The sequence below is a fragment of the Diabrotica undecimpunctata genome, chromosome 5, assembly GCF_040954645.1.
Source record: "Diabrotica undecimpunctata isolate CICGRU chromosome 5, icDiaUnde3, whole genome shotgun sequence".
Classification (NCBI taxonomy): Eukaryota; Metazoa; Arthropoda; class Insecta; order Coleoptera; family Chrysomelidae; genus Diabrotica; species Diabrotica undecimpunctata.
The window spans coordinates 136541025-136562470 of record NC_092807.1 but is presented as its reverse complement, the minus strand read 5'-3'; the positions used below and the strand labels follow the sequence as shown (position 1 = coordinate 136562470).

Genomic DNA, 21446 nt, shown 5'->3' with positions numbered 1-21446 from the left:
GTAACATTATAATCATCTTTATATAAAAAGACGTACCGTGACGAATAAATAAATAATATAATGTCAATTTATATATAAAATTTTACACAATAAATATTTTAAGATAAGGGGAGCTTTTGCTCAGTAGATAGTGCAAATTATATTGCTAGCTAATAAAGACTAAGAAAATAATTAACATCACACGTTAAAAAAATGTGTTGTTCATGTTATTTTATCTTATTCGCTTATACGGCTGTTATGTAAAAAATTCTAAATACTTCAAATAAAACAAATCATTTAAATATGCCTTATGGTTAAGCTGAATTAAATTTTTTTCTTAGAAATAAAAGTTCTTTGTAGATTATAAACATTATTTGATAAGTTTCATTTCCAATGATGCTTAAATAAAGTAACATTTTCGTGTATAAAATCGAAATGATATGATAAAAGTTAGTTTATCTCTATTGTTTTATTGTTTATTAAGGTATTGTGTATGTTATACCAATGTGGAAGTATTATTTCTAAAATAGCCTAATTCTAAACAAGATGAATGATATCTGACAATCTTTTAGGAGTCTATAGGTACGTATGCCTTCAGGTCCTGTTTTTAATTTTTTTAAGTTATTATTTCTGTTTTCGCAGTATTTGCTTGATATATAAATTCGTTCCTTACCATAAATTCTGGTGTATCATCAGCAATTCATTCTGTCATTTTTATTAACGACATATTAGTGCAGTATTTTGTATTTTTCTTAAGCTCTTCAGAATTTTCCAGGCTTTAAATACTCTTGTTTCTCCCATATATCTGTCTATTTGTAGATGATCACTTTATTTTATTATTAAATAATCAGTGGCTTTAAATTTCTGAATTTATTCTCAAATCCAGGTATATTTGTATATCGGTTTCTCTATGTTTTGATTTTCTGTGTAGAACAAAACTAATGACAAATGTGTAATTGGTGTTGCCTATCGAGTAACGCTACACAAGTCAAACAAATTATTTTATAAATTTTGGAAGATTTACTGTACTAAAAAATATCGCTTCGAAAGTTCCCGAAAAGTATAACAATTTGAGATTATATATAGGTAGTATTATATATTAGCTTATAGTAATTTTATGAATATATTTCATATAATTCAATGGCAATATTTTATTTTGTTACCTTGGTTATTAAAGGACTACCGCACTTTTTTTATGTAAAAGTGGTTTCAGTTAGATTGGATGAAAATTTGCATAGAGCTTATTTTGGTCATGATCATCAAAAAATCTTATTGCCCCAAGACTCAGAAATCAATTATTTCTGAGTGACAGAGGTTTAAAGTGACGGTTTTTTACAAATGATTTTAGAACAGACAACAAAACCTAAAAAATATAGAATTTAACCCTGCACTAATATTGATAAACTAGATTCTTATCAACAAATATCCTCTTTTCCTTAAATTTGACTCTATTTGAATCCTTTTGATACCATATTTGCACAAGTTGAAACAACAAACAAATAATTAATACTGTTTTTTTCTTTCGTCCTTCAGTTTTTGACAAATTAAAGTAAAATATACTCCTTTAATATCTGTATTGCCGTGTAAATGGTTGTTAATATCTAGTAAAAAGTAAAGTTTTCTTTTATTTAGTTTATTGTGTCTCAATTACAAGGTTATTGACACTAGGTTAATTGTGTAACTATACAATTTACATTTCATTAGGTATACTTTACAATAAAGAGAATATGTAACGGAGAAAGTAAAAAAAAAGAAAACAATAAATGTAATACAAGTTCGTTTCTTTGTTCTCAGTACTAAAATGAAGAAGAATGAAGTCAAGAATTTATAAAGCCAGTGTAGGAGCAATAATGACACATGCTTCAGAAACAAGACCTGACACAGCCACAACGCAAATGCTACTGGAAACAGCAGATATGAGAGTACAGAGAAGAATTATAGGAAATACGTTGAGAGATCGAAAGAGAAGTGAAGACGTTAGAAGAAATTGTAACGTACAGTGTATAAATGAATGGACACAAAATAGAAAAAAAGCATGGAATAACCACATATGCAGAATGAAGGAGATCCGTATCGTCAAAATAGCAAGTCACCAATCGGCAGAAAAAGTATTGGACCACCGCGCAAAAGGTGGAGTGACAACCTTCCATAGAGGTATTAACCCGTCAATGAACAAGCAGAATTGCTTATATAGAGGAAGAAGAAGAAAAAGAAGTTCTTTTCTCGAAGGAAATTTAGTACATTCTGAACAAGTTCTAATTGGCTGAGGATCACATTTGTAAGACCTTGTATAGAGTATTTGGACGGTTAAGGATTCACTACACTTTTCACAAACAGGTGATTTCTCCGAAGCCATTAGGTGCCCATTTGAGGTTGAATTCATCCATTCGTTTTGCTAGTACTTTTTGATTTTGGACCTGAAAAGTGGTTTTAGATCTGATGCTAGTTGAAAAGCTTTGGTCTGATTTGGTTGTAATTGCTTCTTTTGCAGCGGTATTAACAGTCTCATTACCTAAAATGCCAACGTGTGAAAGAATCTAGATTAATGTTATGTTTGTTCCAGAAGAAGTGAGACCGTTTGTTAAGCTTTTTAATGCTTGTAGGATGGCGTACAGCTCTCCTGTATGGATAAAGGTCGATTGTGGAAGGCAGAACTTCTGAATGATACTATTTGAAGTTGTTACAGAATATCCCACACCTGTTTCAGTTTTAGATGCATCTGTGTAAAAAATCTCGATATATGAGTTTGTGTTGACTAGCTCTAGGAAAAAATTGCTTCAGAATTTCGCTGTTTATTAGTATTTTCAGATTTGGTATGTTATTGATTATAACCTAACCCTTTTGTCTAATAGGTAATTATTTATTTTTTAACAGAAACGACAAACAAATATTTGTCATAATGTTAATATGGCCTAATATAGTTTTATAAAAATTCTACTCTAATCTACGGTTAAAATTGCAGATTATTATTAATCGTAGTTCATAATTATAGATTTCAGACCATTAAAATTATTCTAAAATTCGTTTTACAATTTAACAGCTTGTTTAAGTGAAAACATCGGCGTCTGTATTATTTTCGAAGTCTTTTATTGATCTTTTTGCTAAAATTGTGATTTTAATCAGTGAGAAATAATAGAAACGTAGTTAAAATAAACATGTATTTATTATGTACTTACTTTACAAATTATCTACATTACTATTACAAAAATAAATAACTTCGTCAGAACGTATCCTTTGATTTAAATTTTTCTTCTTTAATTTTAATTCGATGTAATATCTGTAGACGTTGTAAAGGCAGTAGATAATAAAACCTAAAATATGAATTTTATAAAGCAAAATTAAATTTTTTAGACAAATAAATATATTACAAAAAATTCGTGATTAAAATTATTTAAGAGAGAAAATTAACCTATTAACAATCACTTATTGAATATAAAAAACGAAATATATGGTTATAATGCACTTTAATATAATTTTGTAATATCTCCATCAGCATTGATAACAGCTTGTAGTCTTGGGTCCATCTGCCTGAAAGGAACGATGAAATTGTCTTCTTCAGAGAGCTCTTCCCAAACCTGTTGTATATCGTGCCATAGCTCTTCAGCATTTTGAAGTATAAAATTACGCGATACAACCATTTTATAATAACCACCCACACATTCTCGATTGGGTTTAAATCTGGACTGTAGCTGGGCCATGGTAAGGTTTCGATGTTGGTATTCTGGAGCCACTGGTTTATTATATTCGCAGTGTGAACAGGACAATTATCTTCTAAGAGGATAAAACCTTCCCCTTCACTGCTCTCACGAGTTTCACAGCCGGCCGATTTTGTGGACCACATTTTTGAAGCTTTGTGAATGATTCCATTAATATGAATTTTTTCTAATTTTGCACATTAAAACTTTAAAGCATTTTCTTTCAGATAGCCCTAATAAAATCTCTTAATTCTTGTAAACCAAGATGTTTTTCAAAAGGCACCAACTTCGTCCCAAAGTGTTATTGATTTATTCATTCTAATTTCATTTTCATTTTCAAATTCAAATTCACTTTTTTGCAAAATTCTTTGGCAATATTTAAAATAACTTTTTTTCATCATTTTTTTTTATCACACTCATTTTTTTTAAATAATATTAATAGAATAAAAATATTCTTCTTTCAGAAGCTACCCGTATAATTAATAGAATTACATAATTTTTTGACTTATATTGTTGCAAAACAATTTAATTTGGGATAAACAAATTAAATAGCTTGACTTGAAATTTCAATCATATTTTAAGCACCAAAAGACCTAACATTGTAAGTAACATAAAGGTTATAAGTTTATTTTTAAAAAAGTTATTAACATTTATAAAAAACCAAAATTTTTTACTCATTTTGCAATTTTCTAAACAAAAAATAGGGATAGGGTCATTTAAAAAACGCCATTTTGAAGGTTTTTATATAACTTATAAGTTTCTTACTCTCAAATTTTTAAAAATCGATTGCACAGATGTATACATTTTGATGTATGTCTCTGCATATCAAGATCAGAACTTGTGATACTGAACAAGACTCTCTCGCACCTAAGCCACTCCTGAATCCGAATTGAGTATTGCTAATTTTCTTATCCAATATCGTGTATATTCTGCTATGTATTACTTGCAGGAATATCTTAAAAACGTGACTCATCAGACTTAGTGTCCGATAATCACTGCATATCTTTGCACGATGTTTGTTTGGTATTGTGGCAAATGTCGACTTAAACCAATCACTTCCATTTTCCATTCCATTTGCTCCCAAAATCTTTAGTGTTTCAGCATTTACTTCATCGCCCATGTAGTTTCACTCAGGAATGTAGTTTTTCTATTCTTTTAAGTGTTCATTGATATCTAATATTCTGTATCCGAATATGAGATGAAATGTATTGTGTTTCTTTTCATATTGTTAAATTTCATTACATCTTTTACTATGAAATTGTGTTTTCGCATATCTTATCTTCTGCCTGATTATTGCGTGGATCCCCTTGTATTAATTTTTATCTTTATTTCTGATTTCTCTTCTTTGATCCATTAGTCTCAGTATTTCTTCTGCCATCCAGCCTTGTTCTATTCTTGTTTTTACTGCACTTAATTTGGTTTTATTTAAATTTAATTATTAAATAAAATTTGGTTTACATTATGTCTAATTTACAGTTGAGATGTTAAAGTTACCGTTGGATTGGTAACATGGCGACATATGACTCTACATTAGTTGCGAGTCCTGAGACGGTATGTCTACGAGGACTTTGTCAAAGCAACTGATTGAAATGACAATCTTGGCAGGTTATGACGGAAGTTATGACAGAGCAGTCAGTGTAACTGTATATGTCTATTTAAGACAGAAGCCAACTTTGTTTAAAATTATGAAAGTTGAAATAAAATAAAATTATAACAGTATCAACCATCAATGTTATTGTTTTAAATTATGTATGTGAAATGAAATTGTGGTGAGAAAATTATGTAATTATAGTTAGGCAACCAACTATACAGTGTCAAGTGGTGTGATGATTATTAAAACACTGTATAGTTGGTTGCCTAACTATAATTACATAATTTTCTCACCACAATTTCATTTCACATACATAATTTAAAACAATAACATTGATGGTTGATACTGTTATAATTTTATTTTATTTCAACTTTCATAATTTTAAACAACGTTGGCTTCTGTCTTAAATAGACATATACAGTTACACTGACTGCTCTGTCATAACTTCCGTCATAACCTGCCAAGATTGCCATTTCAATCAGTTGCTTTGACAAAGTCCTCGTAGACATACCGTCTCAGGACTCGCAACTAATGTAGAGTCATATGTCGCCATGTTACCAATCCAACGGTAACTTTAACATCTCAACTGTAAATTAGACATAATGTAAACCAAATTTTATTTAATAATTTTTAAAGGGTTTTTACCCACATATTTAGTGGCTACATCCATGTATTAACTAGTAAGTATTAACCACATTTTACATTAACCTTAGTCAAAACTTAAATTATTTCATGTTCTTTTTAATTAAGTGGTTAAATATAAGTTTAATGAGTCACACCCTTAAAGTATTCTTGCGTATTATCCATTCCAGAATACAAGCAAAATTAGAACACAGCATAAGTAAAACACAGTTCGGTTTTAGATGCGGTTTTGGAACTCGAGAGCCGCTCTTTGCAATACAAGTCTTGATTCAAAAATGTCTGGATCAACAGAAAGATGTTTACGCCTGTTTTATCGACTATGAGAAAGCATTCGATACTATCAAACATGACAAACTCATAGAACTATTACATCTTACAGGACTTGACACTAAAGACATCCAGATTATAAAAAATCTATATTGGAATCAAACAGCCCACATGAAGAATGGACATATGGTGAGTGAAAACGTAACCATTTCTAGAGGGGTTAGACAGGGCTGTATTCTTTCGCCACTGCTTTTCAACCTGTACACGGAACAAATATTTCTAGAGGCACTGGAAGAGTACAACGAGGGCATCAAGATTAATGGCGTACCAATAAGTAATTTTCGATATGCAGATGATACTGTTATACTGGCCGATAATATCAAAGATTTACAGATGATGCTAAATAGAGTAAATACAATTGGCAACCAATTTGGACTGAAGATCAATAGAAAGAAAACTAAATTTATGGTGATCAGTAAAAAGAACATTCAACATATCGACCTGAATATTGAAGCCGAACGTATTGAAAGAGTACACCGATTTAAATATCTGGGATATACAGTAAATGATAAGTGGGACCCAGATGTAGAGATTAAGATCCGAATTGAAATAGCAAGATCCAAATTCATCAAAATGAGAAAGCTCTTAAGCAACCGCCACCTAAGCGTTAACCTCCGATGGCGCACCACGAAATGCTACGTACTCTCTACGCTACTTTACGGAGTTGAAGGGTGGACGTTAACAGCAGCAACTATAAAGAAGTTAGCGGCTCTAGAAATGTTGCTGTATCGACGCATACTGAGAATACCTTGGACAGACAGAGTGACCAACACAGAGATATTAAGACGAATGGGTAAAGAGATGGAATTGTTAACAACTGTTAAAAGGAGGAAAGCGTCACACCTGGGCCATGTGTTCCGTAATGATAAGTACAGTCTGCTACAGCTTATCGTGGAAGGCAAGATTGAAGGTAGAAGAGGTTTGGGTAGAAAGAAGAAATCCTGGCTGAGAAATTTGAGAGAATGGTTTCAAATACCAGAAGCCGCGAACGTAATACATGCGGCACAAAACAGAGAAACCTATCGTTTGATGGTCGCCAACCTTCGGTAGAAGACGGCACATAAAGAAGAAGAAGGTTAAATACTATTTTAGGACACTGATGATGGAATACTTATTCCGGAAACGTTTTGTCAATTCAACATAGCCCAACTGGGTTTTTTATATACCTTTTTATAAAGGATTTTATTCAAAAATTTTTAATATATGGTATACAGCCAAATACAGGAACTTTGTGTCCTTGTGGATTTTTATTTATACATATTATGAATTCTATTTGGTTAAGAACCACATGTTCGGGTGTATCTGTTAGTGATTTTCAGGTGTACAAACGTAGCGTTGGAAGTTTTAAAATTGTGTTTATTATTACTATGGTTTGTTTTTTAACCAGGAGTGAACTAAAATAATCCAAATCTACTCTGCCTTTTTTTAGGTGGAGAAGGATAATTTCCACTAGTACTTGGCATTGAATCCACATTGTTATCTTAATTACACTATCTTAACACTAATACGTCACTAAATAGTTCTGAAAAATACTGTTTTTTATATAAATGCAAACGAAAAATCTAAAAATTAAAGGAATAACGCGAAAATATAAAAAATCATCGATAAAAATTTTGAATTTTAAAATTTCATAAATAATTTAGTGGAGTAAACTTGCCTGCAGTTGGACCAGTTATAAACAAGCATTACGGTGCGGTAAATTTGAATTACTCCTCCTGGTTAAAAAACAAACCATAGTTGCTTTTCTACACAAAAAAATACCAATATATCTCCTCTTTCATTTCGTTTCTATGTTTCATAAACCTACTATTATAACTTTTGCAAGAAGTCAGTTTAGATGAGAAGGACATCAAACTGCTAAAAAATTTATACTTAGCCAAAACACCAGAATTAAGATCGAAGGTTACACGTCCGCAGAAGTAGAAATTAGAAGAGAAATTAGACAAAAATATGTTTTGTCACCACTGATGTATAATCTGTACTCCAAGTGTCTAATTAAAGAGGCACTGGGGGATTCCAAGACGAATGGCGTAAATATAAATAGAATCAGATACGCCAATAATACGGTGTTGATTGCGGATTCCAACTTGGGTCTACAACGACTTATCGACAGAACCAACTCGGTCGGTGAGCAATTTGGTATGAAAATAAACATTAAGAAAACCAAAGTGGTGTCAATCCGAAAAAACCAAAATGTACTTCAACCTTGCGCAATAGACGGATACATTTTAGAACAGGTCAACAAGTTCAAGTACCTGGGATGCTAAATCGATGGAAGTCTAAATCCTGATCTAGAAATAAGATTGAGAATAGAACAGGCCAGAAAAACTGTCGAAAAAATCAAAAGATTCTTATGTGATTCTTGAATAAAACTCGAAACTCCATTACGTTTATCAAAATGCTACGTCTGGTCGGTTCTCCTCTATGCAGTAGAAACGTGGATTCTAACCACTTAGTGGAGAATCCTTAAGATTGCATGGACATCGCATACCTCCAACGAAGAAGTGTTGCATAGCATAAGCAAGGAACGATAAATTTTCAACACAGTAAAAGTTAGAAAAACATTATACCTAGGCAACTAAGAAATAATAAATACTAATATGCTCAACTAAAAAGTAAAAGGAAAAATCAAGGAAAAGGGTGGACTAGGCAGGAAAAGACTATCGTGGCTAAGAAACTTGCGACAACGTAAAAGGCTAAATTTTGAATATCTAATAAGAACAGCTGAATACAGAGGAAAGCTTGCAATTATAGTAGCCAACCTTCAGTGAGAAGAGCACACTTTTCGAAGATTATTTACTTTGTAATTATACATTTCCTTTTTGGTTAAGGTAAAATTTACGTCGTGTAATATTTTTGTAACAAAAAATTTAATCATGTTAGCAAAATCAGTTAGCTTAATATAAAAATTTAGATACATACAGATTGATATGAAAATTGCACCAAAGGCTGTCCTCGTAGGCACAAACATCAAACTGTGTGCTATGAAAGCTACCACCATTGATAAGTGAAGAATTCCAAATAATAGAATTAGTGAAGATTTCTCCTAAAATAAAAAAATAAGTATTAAAAATATTTTAAATATATATGTGTAAAAAAGTATTTATATATATATATATATATATATATATATATATATATATATATATATATATATATATATATATATATATCGATTGCTTAAGTGCAAAACGTCGTAACCCACAAAAATTTTAAAAAATTCGATTTTAGCGCCATTCAAATCACCCGCCCTACTTGCACATTGTCACACATCATCGTAAGCCACAGCCGCCTAGAAAATGCATTTTGTGCGCCAAAACAAATTGTCGTATCAACGGAGTGCTTTGATTGATTTGTTGAACGTCGTAAGCCACAGTTTGTCAATGCGTTTTTAAGAGTCAAGTGCGTCTTGGTATAGTGCAGTGTGTTTTAAAATTATTGGGTAAGTAATTTGTATTGTTATAGCATTTTACAGTGCAAAATAGTTTTTTATGTCTAGTTTTTGATAAAATATTTAATGGTTTTTTCACAAAAGGTCACACCCAAATGGAAGTTGATTCCGCTCACGGTTTGATAGAGAGGAAGTTAAAAGGACGAGAAATTCATCTTCCAAGTCAATACCCCATTTTCATAAGAGAAGCTAGAAAAAATCCATCCCCTTTTTTAGTTCACTATCTAACCCACGAGTTCCTTATCAACTTTGATATTAGAGATACTTTCAGATATCCATCTATTAGACCTGGCCGAAAAACCGGTGATCCTACTGTTAATGATCTGAAATGTCTGCGGTATGGCCCAGATGGCATTATCTACTATAAAACAGACTACGAACAAGAAAATTATACACCACTTCCGCAAAGGCCAAATAATTGTTCAATTGGACCCTTCATCAAACAACAATTATATAAACGTAGGATTCCCATAACTAAGCAAAAATAGGATCATCTGCAAGAACTGACACAAGTTTTACCATTAGAGGTAAAGAAGTTTTACGACGACCTTCCTTTCTGCACCCAAAAGAAAGATAAATAATTTTCATTTGTTTTAATATGAAAATAATGTTAATTTGTAATAGGTAGGATTATAATCTCTGTTTTCGTATATTTTAGAATAATGATAAGTTGATAAGTGCTTAGAAAGTATTATTTATAAGGTCGTATACCACAATCAATTTGAGTACCAAATGTCGTAACCCACTACGTTTTTGAAAACAAAAGTCAAAATTATACATGTTTACGAAAAATGTTAGAACATGATTAAACTGAAACATAAAATCATCAAAATCAATTGCATATAAAGTTCTCATAAAACCAGAAAGTTTTTTGTTTGCCCTGAACAATTGTAGTTATTGGGGATACGACGTTTTGCACTTAAGCAATCGATATATATATATATATATATATATATATATATATATATATATATATATATATATATATATATAAATACATAAATATAGACAAACAAAAAAAAAACAAGAAGGCCCTCTAGCTATTTAAGATGGGACGCCGTTTCGAGGAAACTTCCTCCTGGATAAAAGAAAAGGTTCTTCCGTCCTGAGTTTCACTGAAATGCACTTGAGTTGTAAACTGGACTTCACTGTACTTTAGAATTTCTGGGAGAACTGGACAGGAAATCTCTGACACACGAACAAAAAAACTGCATCTATAGTCTGGAACGACGACCAGGGACAAACAAAAATGAGGTTAAAGTGACACTAAACGCAAACCTTGGACTTGTCTTCTTAAAACTCAACAATGGAACATGTTGTTTTTTACCAAATTTGTTGTATACGACACAAATCTCTTAGATACTAGGAAAATAGAAGTAGTGCTTACTCTTTTAAAACTGACACTTTACATAGAGTATAATTTACTATTTCCAACGAATTTGCCGGCTTCTTGACCGACTAAATTAAACACGTCTGCTCATTTTGGCCACCCTTTCAAACCTAAAACTTGAATTCATTCGACCTCCCATGTACCGGCCGGCTCCTATCGTTTTTCTTACCCCGCGTATCAAAAAAGGGACTAGTGAGACCGGAATTCTGGTTAAACCGCTTCAAACTAATATCGCAAAACGACCTTGAATCACTCCCGGTCCCTTAAATCTCAATACTAACACATACAAATAAATAAAACCATATTATCGTCGTAGTTTTGACTGGAATTTGTAATTATTTTCTTAGGGAAATGTTTATACTCGGGCCAGGGGCGTACTAGAATATTTTTATACTTGATTATTAGATAACTTTTAAGAAATTTTCTGCATGCTACAACATTAAGTCATTTAAAATGAGCCGCCGTGGAAACATTAAACCTTAAAGAATGATGGATTGGCCTTCTGCTATACTGGCAGTATAGTTTTTTTTAATTTTTTATATTTCAATAATATGATGGTATATTGGATGATTTATAGATCATTTTAAAAATAATGAATTTTATTTTACTTACCCAAATTATTCCAGATGTTATAAAAATACTTCCAACCAAATGGAAAATTGAAAATATTAAATAGTTCTCACATAATTTTTGTTTATATCCTATACAAAGTACGTCATGTTTTCGTCCTGCAAATATTATTATTCCTATTGTTCCTGTTACCTGTAATATAAATTAGCATTTAATTAATTTGTAGTTCTTTATTCTTTAATTTGGCTGATCTTCATATAGTGTTTTAAGATCTTCCGTTAATATATAGGCAAACTTTGATTTTCAATTGTATCACTGTCAATTCTAGAGTATTTATAATTCGGTATGTAATTTATTTTTAGATTATCTAACTAATTCTAAATATTTGTAAGGTAACAATTCTTAGTTATTTTATTAATAATATTTTTAACTGAAAGTAAATTAAAGCATTAATCAGCAATATAACTTATCGAAATATTAATGATCCTAGAGGATAAATGGAGAAGTCAACAAGAAAGTTGTAATATATTTAATAACAATAAAACACTGAAAACTTTTGTTTTCAAAACTTCCACTAAATTTATTTTAAATTCTTATCACTACAGCTGTTTCGGCTGATTGCCTTTCTCAAGTGATCTGTTTTTGGCATGGGTTTACACTTTATAGTCTCTAATGAAATAGATTTCTATAGATTCTAACAAAGATAGCTTAAGGCCTTTATTTTAAATGTGTAGAATTTTAAATTCGTCATTAAAAGAATGATTATGATCTAGAAGGTGAAGTGCGTATGTAGAATCTGTTTTTCTATTATTGAAAGCCCTTTTATGTTCAGCTATTCGTTTATTAAAATTTCTACCTGTTTGACCAATGTAAGTTTTTGAGCAGTCGCCACATTTAAGTTAGTACACACTACTGTGTAAGTGTTTTTTATGTTGGCTCTTGTTGTTTTTAATATATTTGCCTAGGTTGTTATTTGTTCTGAAAGCTGGTGTTATTCCTTTCTTTTTTATGTGTTTGGCTATTTTTGTTGATATTTTGCCTGTATATGTAATCGAGCAGAAGGTACTGGGTTTTTTCTCTGGTGGTGGAAATACTAAGTTCAGGGCTTTCTTGTGTAGTTTTTGATTTAACATTTTATTAATTGTTTGTTCGTTGTATCCATATTATATTATATTATATTATAGTATTAAATTATAGTATATTAATTCTCTTCATAGTCATATTGAATTTACAATAGAAACAGAACAAAATCAATCCATAAATTTTTCAGATTTAAAAATTACCAGACTTAAAAACAAACATGACTTCTCCATATTTTATAAACCTACCCATACTGACACGACTATTCAAAATTCATCATCCCATCCCACACAACATAAACTGGCAGCCTATCATAGTATGTTACATAGATTAACAGCAATTCCTATGTCAAAATACAATTTTGAGACAGAATTAAATATCATTAAGCAAATAGCAGTAAACAATGGATACAACGAACAAACAATTAATAAAATGTTAAATCAAGAACTACACAAGAAAGCCCTGAACTTAGTATTTCCACCACCAGAGAAAAAACCCAGTACCTTCTGCTCGATTACATATACAGGCAAAATATCAACAAAAATAGCCAAACACATAAAAAAGAAAGGAATAACACCAGCTTTCAGAACAAATAACAACCTAGGCAAATATATTAAAAACAACAAGAGCCAACATAAAAAACACTTACACAGTGGTGTGTACAAACTTAAATGTGGCGACTGCCCAAAAACACTTGACTTACATTGGTCAAACAGGTAGAAATTTTAATAAACGAATAGCAGAACATAAAAGGGTTTTCAATAATAGAAAAACAGATTCTACATACGCACTTCACCTTCTAGATCATAATCATTCTTTTAATGATGAATTTAAAATTCTACACATTCAAAATAAAGGCCTTAAGCTATCTTTGTTAGAATCTATGGAAATCTATTTCATTAGAGACTATAAAGTGTAAACCCATGCCAAAAACAGATCACTTGAGAAAGGCAATCAGCCGAAACAGCTGTAGTGATAAGAATTTAAAATAAATTTTGTGGAAGTTTTGAAAACAAAGTTTTCAGTGTTTTATTGTTACATAAAATGAATTTCCATCAAGTAACGGTCGAATCCATCAATTATATATTTAATAAGTTTATATTGTCGAGTTAATGGTAGGAAGCGCTTGTCCATGAGGGGGACAACACTAGTAAATGACCTCTTCTGTCCAGTGACCAGTTCTGACAACAGAACTGTCCAAATATGGGTCTTACAGCCTGGGCTATGCAGATGACCTAGCAGTAGTAGTCATAGGATGTTTTGCAAAGACAGTCTCAGAACGAATGCTCTGAGAAAGGTGGAGAACTGGTGTAAAGTTCAAGGCTTAGGAGTTAACACACAAAAACAGCAGTTGTTATCTTTACCAGAAAAAGTGCGTTACAAGGTTTACATGCACCGATGCTCAGATTCCATTTGTAAGTCAGGCCAAGTATTTAAATATTTTACCAGAAACCGACGTGAATCCACTCATTAAAAATGTGACACAGAAGGCTGCAATGGCTCTTAGCAGATGTAGACGACTGTGTGGAAAGAAATGTACCTTTGGGTATAGACAAGGGTTACAAGACCCTTGATGACTTATAGCTTAGTGGCATGGTGGACCAAGACATAACAGTTTTTTTTTATGCATTCGGCTACTTAGTGGCACACAAAGGCTTTCTTGTTTGAGTGTCACGGGAGCCATGAGAACTACCCCTACAGATGCGTGAGATATTTTTTTTCTAAACATACCGTTGCACATATTTATACAGAGAAAGGCCAGGTCAACAGTATACAAGCTAATACAGGGTCAAGCTCCTATAATCAACACAAGCAGCCAATCAAAAAAGGCTATATCAGGAGATAAAAGCGGACTTGTTCTGGGAATGTTTGTAGACATGTTGTCCAAAGACAGACGACTGGCAAATCGGTCCACCAGTAATGGCAAACAGAAGTTGGTATACAGACGGTTCTAAAACCGATGAAGCTATACGGGCTGGTACATCCAGCACAATACTAAGGACTGAAATCGGATAAAGCTTGGAACATATGCCACTCTATTTCATGCAAAAGTTGCCTCTATACAAAGGTGTGCTATGGAACTAATAAATCGGCAATTGGAGAACGACTCAATCGTGATCTACTCCGATAGTCAAGCTGGTTGATTCAAAACTTGTGTGAGGCTGTTTGGGTACGCTCTCCCAGGTTGGAAGTCAGAAAAGACTGACACTAGCATGGGTTGCAGGGCAAAAAGGCTACGTAGGTAATGAGAAAGTTGATAGACTACCTCGAGAAGTCGTCTGTGCGCATTAATTTGCCTGGAATCTTGGTTTAGAGTTGCTAATACTCACAAAATAGCAGCCGTTGATAATGGGCTACAAGAAAAGTCCTTGGAATGGCGAAGAAAGGCACCAGGACAAAAACAAGGTAAAGAGTCCATTAAGTGATATTCAGCCAAATTAACAATCTATTTACTGTCCTACAATCGAAAGGCTATGGAAGTTCATTAAGGCTGGATGGGAAGCGTTAAGTGACAAAAATAACTACAAGAAGATCTGTAAAGGTCGCAGTGTGTCAGGCCAAAAGGCTCCCTAGTGATAATCTGTAGCTTTTATCTGATGTTATATATTCTTACCGAAAACGCAACAGTGCTTAAACTAGGAAGTTCACAAAAATGTAACGACTAAAGACAAATCGTTAGATGTTTGCTGCATGTTAGAAGAAAATCTATACTTAAGTACTAGAAAAACATGTAGAAAACTTTATGTATAACAAAGGTGTACTTTTTCCAAATCTTTGAGGTCAATTTTAAGTCACAACTATTTTACCCCTACAAAGTAAAATTAAACATAGACCTCTAAAGAATTGGATGAAGAAGTGATCAAAAATGAGTGTCTGGCATCATTTTATCGCATGAACATTTTGGTTCTCATGTCGACAACAAAAGAAAAATATTTAATAATAATTTAGAAAAACGCAATTTTCACCTGGGGAAATACTTGCCAAAGTCTACTCAAAAGTGCATTGAAATCTATATTAAGTAAGATCGTGGTACATAGTTAGATAAAGGATTATGCAAGTTTTTACCGCTTCTTGTAAAGTTGGTCGTTTGTTGATCAGTCGCCTCCACTAGAAGGTGGATTATGATTCAGGTGGATTATGAGCAGCTTAAGTAGATGCTTTATGATTTCTTATGTCTATTAGTACAATGCGACTTAAAGAATAGAATATGTGTAGATTGTTAGATCTATTTTAAATTCCACAATAGTATGCATATGCACAGTCGGTACGTGCATGACAAGACTGCATAAGACCATTGTAAAAGTAGAGTACGGCCACAATGATTTGCTGTTTAAAGGGCTCATGAGCTTCGCATGGGCCGACAAACCCATGGACATAGGAGCGATAACTCCAACTGAATTGTTTTTTGCATACCCACCTCTAATTTCATTTTAAATTTTTGTTAGGAATACGATTTTACAATCAGTAAATTTATTTATTTCAGTTAGGTTTTCGTTTCTAATTGTATTGATAAATGTTCAAATAAATATGTTATTTTATTTTAACAGTTTATTATTAAAATAAGGTAAAATAGAAGAATCCATGGGAGGAACAATAAGCGATAAAGCTAAAAAAGTATGTAAAGATAGGGCCAAGTAAGAAAACATAAAAAAATGTAAGATTTGTAGTGAAAGTTTAATACTGCATGTAAGAAGTCAGGGAATAAAGTTCTTTTACTGATATTCCGGTACTTTTCGTAACATAATTGTTACTTTTACATAAAAAGAAGTCACTTGGGTGTTATTACCAACGTATTATAGGTAGGGGGCACAGAAAAACGTTACGGTGCATTACATGTGGGCCACGGAGGGTTAAAAATCCTCTCAAAAAGTGAGGTACGTAATACCTGAACGTCCCATAAACCACACATTCAAATTATTCAACCGCGGGATACGTCTTCTCCCCAGCTTTTCTTTCTGAATATTTCTGAGCATACTATATAATTCAGTAAATTTGTACTGTAAAGTGATACTAGTAGGAAAGTTTTGGGGAAGTTCTGATTTTTTCATTCCATATGTGTTTTGGGGTGCTAAATCTGAATCTGAGGTTTGCGGACAAAATTTCGTGACGCAACATTTAAAAAACCAGAAGAAATCGGTTTTTTTTTGCGTTTTTCCGGTTTTTTGCTTAAAACTCGAAAACTGTTAACTTTTAGTAAATGGTCTGTTTACAGAAATCAAAGTACTTAAAGTTCTGTACAAATGTCACTATTTTGGTTATTGTACAGACGAACCGTTCGGTCTCAAGTGAAAGTTGAAAATTGGCAATTTGCACCGGTGTGACTGCAAAACCCACTTTTTAGATTTGTATTGAAAGGTTTTCAGTTAATTTTCCCTAGTATTTAAGTTAATAAAAATAAAGAACGAGTCACACGGATAATTCACGTTTTGACTCAAATATTATAGATAGATTGGAAAAAATCCAAATAACTCAGTTAAAAAGCAGTTAAAGCCGCTTTACATTCCAAACGGCAACAATGTGCTAAACTGTTGTAGAAGTTGTAGTATGTGTGTACGTGTAATACTTGTGGTAGCACCAAGCGTTTAGAACGATTGAGAAGAGTAAAAAGAAAACAATCTGCTGCAATATCATTTACAGAAATGATGGCGCCCACTGTGTCGCAGGATAGTTTTCTTGCAAACCCAAAAAACAAGAGCCGGTTTATATCTATGTTAATGGAGAAACTTTATGATGCAAAAATTCATTCAAAGCAAGCTGTGGAAGATGCTAATATCCTAATTATCACAACAGCTCTTGAGATGGCCCCGTCAAATGAACATGTGACAGTGGTGGGGGAAGATATCGACCTACTGGTCATTTTGATTGGCCTTTGTAGCCCTGATATAAAAAATGTATTTTTTTTTGAAGCCAGGAAAAGGAAAGGTTTCGCAAAGCCTCTACAACCCTCATCTGGCTGCTGAGAAAATCCTATTGGATCATATTTTATTCCTGCATGCGATGAGTGGTTGTGATACTACTTCTGCATTGTTTAATCAAGGGAAACTGAAATTTCTTAAAGTCCTGCAGAAGAACAAAGATTTGCAATCGGTAATTGAAGCTTTCAAAGACCCTAATTCAAGTCAAGATGAGATTGTCACAGCAGCAGACATGTTTCTCACGGCTCTATATGGAAAAAAAGAGACAAAACTAAACGATTTAAGATATAAACAATACGTATCTTCATCATTCAAAAATAAGACCAACATTTCCTCATTGCCCCCAACTGAAGCTGCTGCACGAGAACATTCACTGAGAGTTTACTATCAGGTGCAGCAGTGGTTATCCGGTCAAGTCACACCTAACGAGCAACAAAAAGACCCAAGTGAGTGGGGATGGCAAAAAACTAGAAGTGGTCTTGTGCCAGTACCAACTACTTTGGACCCTGCACCAAACTCAATACTCCGGTACATTTCATGTAAATGTAAAAAGGGCTGTCAACGCAATTGTGGATGCAGGAAGGCGGGACTCCATTGTTCCCCAATATGAGCATCATGCGAAGGACTGTGTAACAATGTTGAGCCCCCAGAAGACAGCTCTGACATAGACGTAGAAGAAACTGAAGAAAGAGAGAGAGGTATGTTGGATCTGACAAGTTATTTTGTAGTCATTCATCTCTCCTTGATATATGATATATGTCTCTCCTCTTTTTTATTTTCCAGGAGAACGACTCCCGACGCTGACGATGGAGCAATCAGACCCTGAGCCAGGACCCGATGCCATCGAAGAACCTCAGTACGATGCGGAAGGTATGTTTAATCTCACAATCTATTTTGCAATCTTCATCTCTTCTTGATAAATGACTTAACTTTACACTTTTATTTTCCAGAACAAGCAGAACCAGGACTCATGGTTATCGAAGAACCTTAGCCAGGGCCTTTCAAAAGACAACGGCTCATATAAATTTTGCATATTATAATTTATAATCATAATAATATATGATCATAAGTAACGAGATTTTAAGTTTTATTTTGTTACGAGTTCTACCTACCTACTGAATTTGCATAATTTTTGCCTTTTTTCTTTTTAATTACTTGTGTGGAAAACCAGGTGACGTTTATCAAATGACAGCATCCATAAAAATTAAATATCGAAATGTAAAAAGTGGGTTTTGCATAAACTGCTAAAAATTTACAATTTTCAACTCGCACTAGAAACCGAACGATTCGTCTGAAAAAAAAACTAAATACTGGTATTTGTAGAAAATTTCAAGTACTTTAATTTCTGTAAACAGACTATTTACCAAAAGTTGATAGTTTTCGAGTTTTAAGCAAAAAACCCGAAAAAAGAAAAAAAAGGGTTTATTCTGTTTTTTTTTAATGTTGCGTCACGAAATTTTGTCCGCAAACCCCAGATTCGGATTAAGAACCCCAAAAAACATATGGAATGAAAAAATCAGAACTATCCCAAAACTCTCTTGGCAAAAATACAATTTAACTGAACTATATAATTAAATACAGAAATCTCAAACAGCAAAGAAAATTAATATATCAGAAACCGAACAGCAAACCAAATAGTACATATACCATGCATCGTTATAAGATAGCTGTAGTATCCCTTTATATATATATATTTATATATATATATATATATATATATATATATATATATATATATATATATATATATATATATATATATATATATATATATATATATTGATTGTTGCTTTATTAGTTACAATGTGTTATTGTATGGAACGAGTGGACATCGTGCGATAAATAAATACTTACTAAGTCAAATGCCCCCATAAAAACAGCTGCTACTTTATGTTTAAAATAAAGCAAAACATTTAAACACTTTTACTTGAGAAAACAAGCCTAAAGGTGTAACTTTGTCGACTGGAGTTTATATATAAATACACTTGAGAGTTAATCGGAACTTATATTACGATGTAAACAATCGGCATTTTAAGTAAACTTATGCAGTGATGGTATTTTATGTGGTGTTAAAAATAACATTTTAAACATTGTTTTTATTAAACAGTTTCAAAACACTTCAAACTGCTAATGAGAATAAATATAATCATTTTCTAATAAATCAATATTAATGGCATTTATAGTTAAGAAATTGGTTTTAATAATTATTATTTATCTCTGTTTTTATTTATAAATTGCTGATTTGCAAGTTCCTGGAAGGAGAAGTAGAGGAAGAGCAAAGAGGACCTGAGGGAGACGATTAAGCAGGATATGTCGGTATGGTCCAAGATAGAACCTTATGGAAAAATGCAGTTAGAGAGCCGACCCAGCATTAAAATAAAGAGAATGATGATTTTCAATGGCTTCTTTTTGTAATGTCATATTCTTCATATTCTATCATAGTACTCAGTAAGAAATGTAGTTCTTTTTTAAAAATCCTCTCCTTTTAAATTAAATGTCTGTTTCGTCCCCCGTTTTTAAGTGTTTTCTGTGTGTTTCTGTGTGTGAAAAAGTGTCTTAATTTAATTTTAACATAAAATTTTTGGACTTTACAAAAATTTGCCAGATATTGCAACAACTTTATCAAAGAAATTTGATAACTACAAGCTTATGTAATTGCACACCCACACAATCTGTACATCCATTCTTATTCATTGTCTTACAACTGTCACCTTCCAAAACAAAACATAAAATCTCAATAAATAACACACATTTCATAAATATATCTCCAGAGTAAATATAAATAACTTTAAAGAACTTAATGGTATAGAACATTACTTTCATCAAACAAACAATACATTTCACCTATCTCTACTTCATTGGATTAAATCTGTCTCCTCAAGAACTTCCCCGTTTACTGTTAAACAATTACAATAGTTGACCTGAATTCTCCAATCAACAATACAAGATAGTTTGAACCATGTTCTTTCAACCATCAATTAATAGAGTACCGGCATCAATTTAACTTTGTATTGTGACCTGAAGATGCTTTGCATATTATAGAAAGCGAAACCGGTCGTCTGATTAGTTAAATTAAATTGATTGTGAGTAAGTCTAACTTATTATTTCTTTTACCTTTTGAAATGGACTCACACAAGTAACACATTCATGATATAGAATTTTCTTACGGGACAGTGGGTTTCCTTCAAATCAATTGACACAGTTATAAACCAGGATGATGTAGTCAACTATTCCATAGAGCTTTTAAATTTTATTCTAAACCTTAGACAAGGAAAGAGAGGGGACGCGTGAGACACGGGAAACTTATGGAATCGACTGAAGCCAGCAGTAGAATTGACTGGCACCAGAAAGGTTGGCAGGTCATATTTGATTTCTTCAGTAGATTAAGAATAATGGATATATATCAATAAATGAATTTTTTTTTCAAAATTTATATTTGAACACTGACATAATGATCATTTTTTGAACATGATTTTATCATTACATATTTTTTAGTAGTTTAGAAGTTGAAATCAGTAGATCTATTGAAAAATCAATAGATCTGGTAACCCTGCGAGAGATAGTAATGGGCAACTTACAGTCACAAAACATGGCGGTCATATGGAAACTGGCTTCACTTTTCGAAAATTTATTAAATGAAGGTTACCTGTCCTCTCTCTTTCCTTGCCTAAGCAAATAACAGTAAGATCAGTTGTCATCATGCTGCGTAACATTAATCAACCTTGACTGTGCAAAAGAATAAGACTGAATGTAAAAAAGCTAATGAATAACGTCATTGAGGCAATAATCATAAAGGCAAAATACA

At 32.4% G+C, this 21446-nt stretch overlaps 1 protein-coding gene across 1 annotated transcript; it reads right to left on the bottom strand.

Annotated features, from left to right (window-relative positions):
- Positions 1–327: 327 nt before the first annotated feature.
- On the bottom strand, positions 328–19599 carry LOC140441839 (uncharacterized). The gene is made up of 4 exons (XM_072532783.1): positions 19496–19599; positions 11688–11837; positions 9157–9280; positions 328–3290 (listed from the first exon to the last, which is right to left on the bottom strand). Exons 1-4 carry the CDS (start codon positions 19511–19513, stop codon positions 3157–3159), a joined length of 426 nt encoding a protein of 141 aa, XP_072388884.1. The 5' UTR covers positions 19514–19599; the 3' UTR covers positions 328–3156.
- Between the last annotated feature and the right edge of the window lie 1847 nt (positions 19600–21446).

Coding starts and splice junctions, on each gene's coding strand:
- LOC140441839 (XM_072532783.1), bottom strand. Junction 9,281..11,687: donor TAACATCTGGAATAATTTGG/GTAAGTAAAATA, acceptor TTTTTATTTTAG/GAGAAATCTTCACTAATTCT. Junction 3,291..9,156: donor TGCAATTTTCATATCAATCT/GTATGTATCTAA, acceptor TTCATATTTTAG/GTTTTATTATCTACTGCCTT.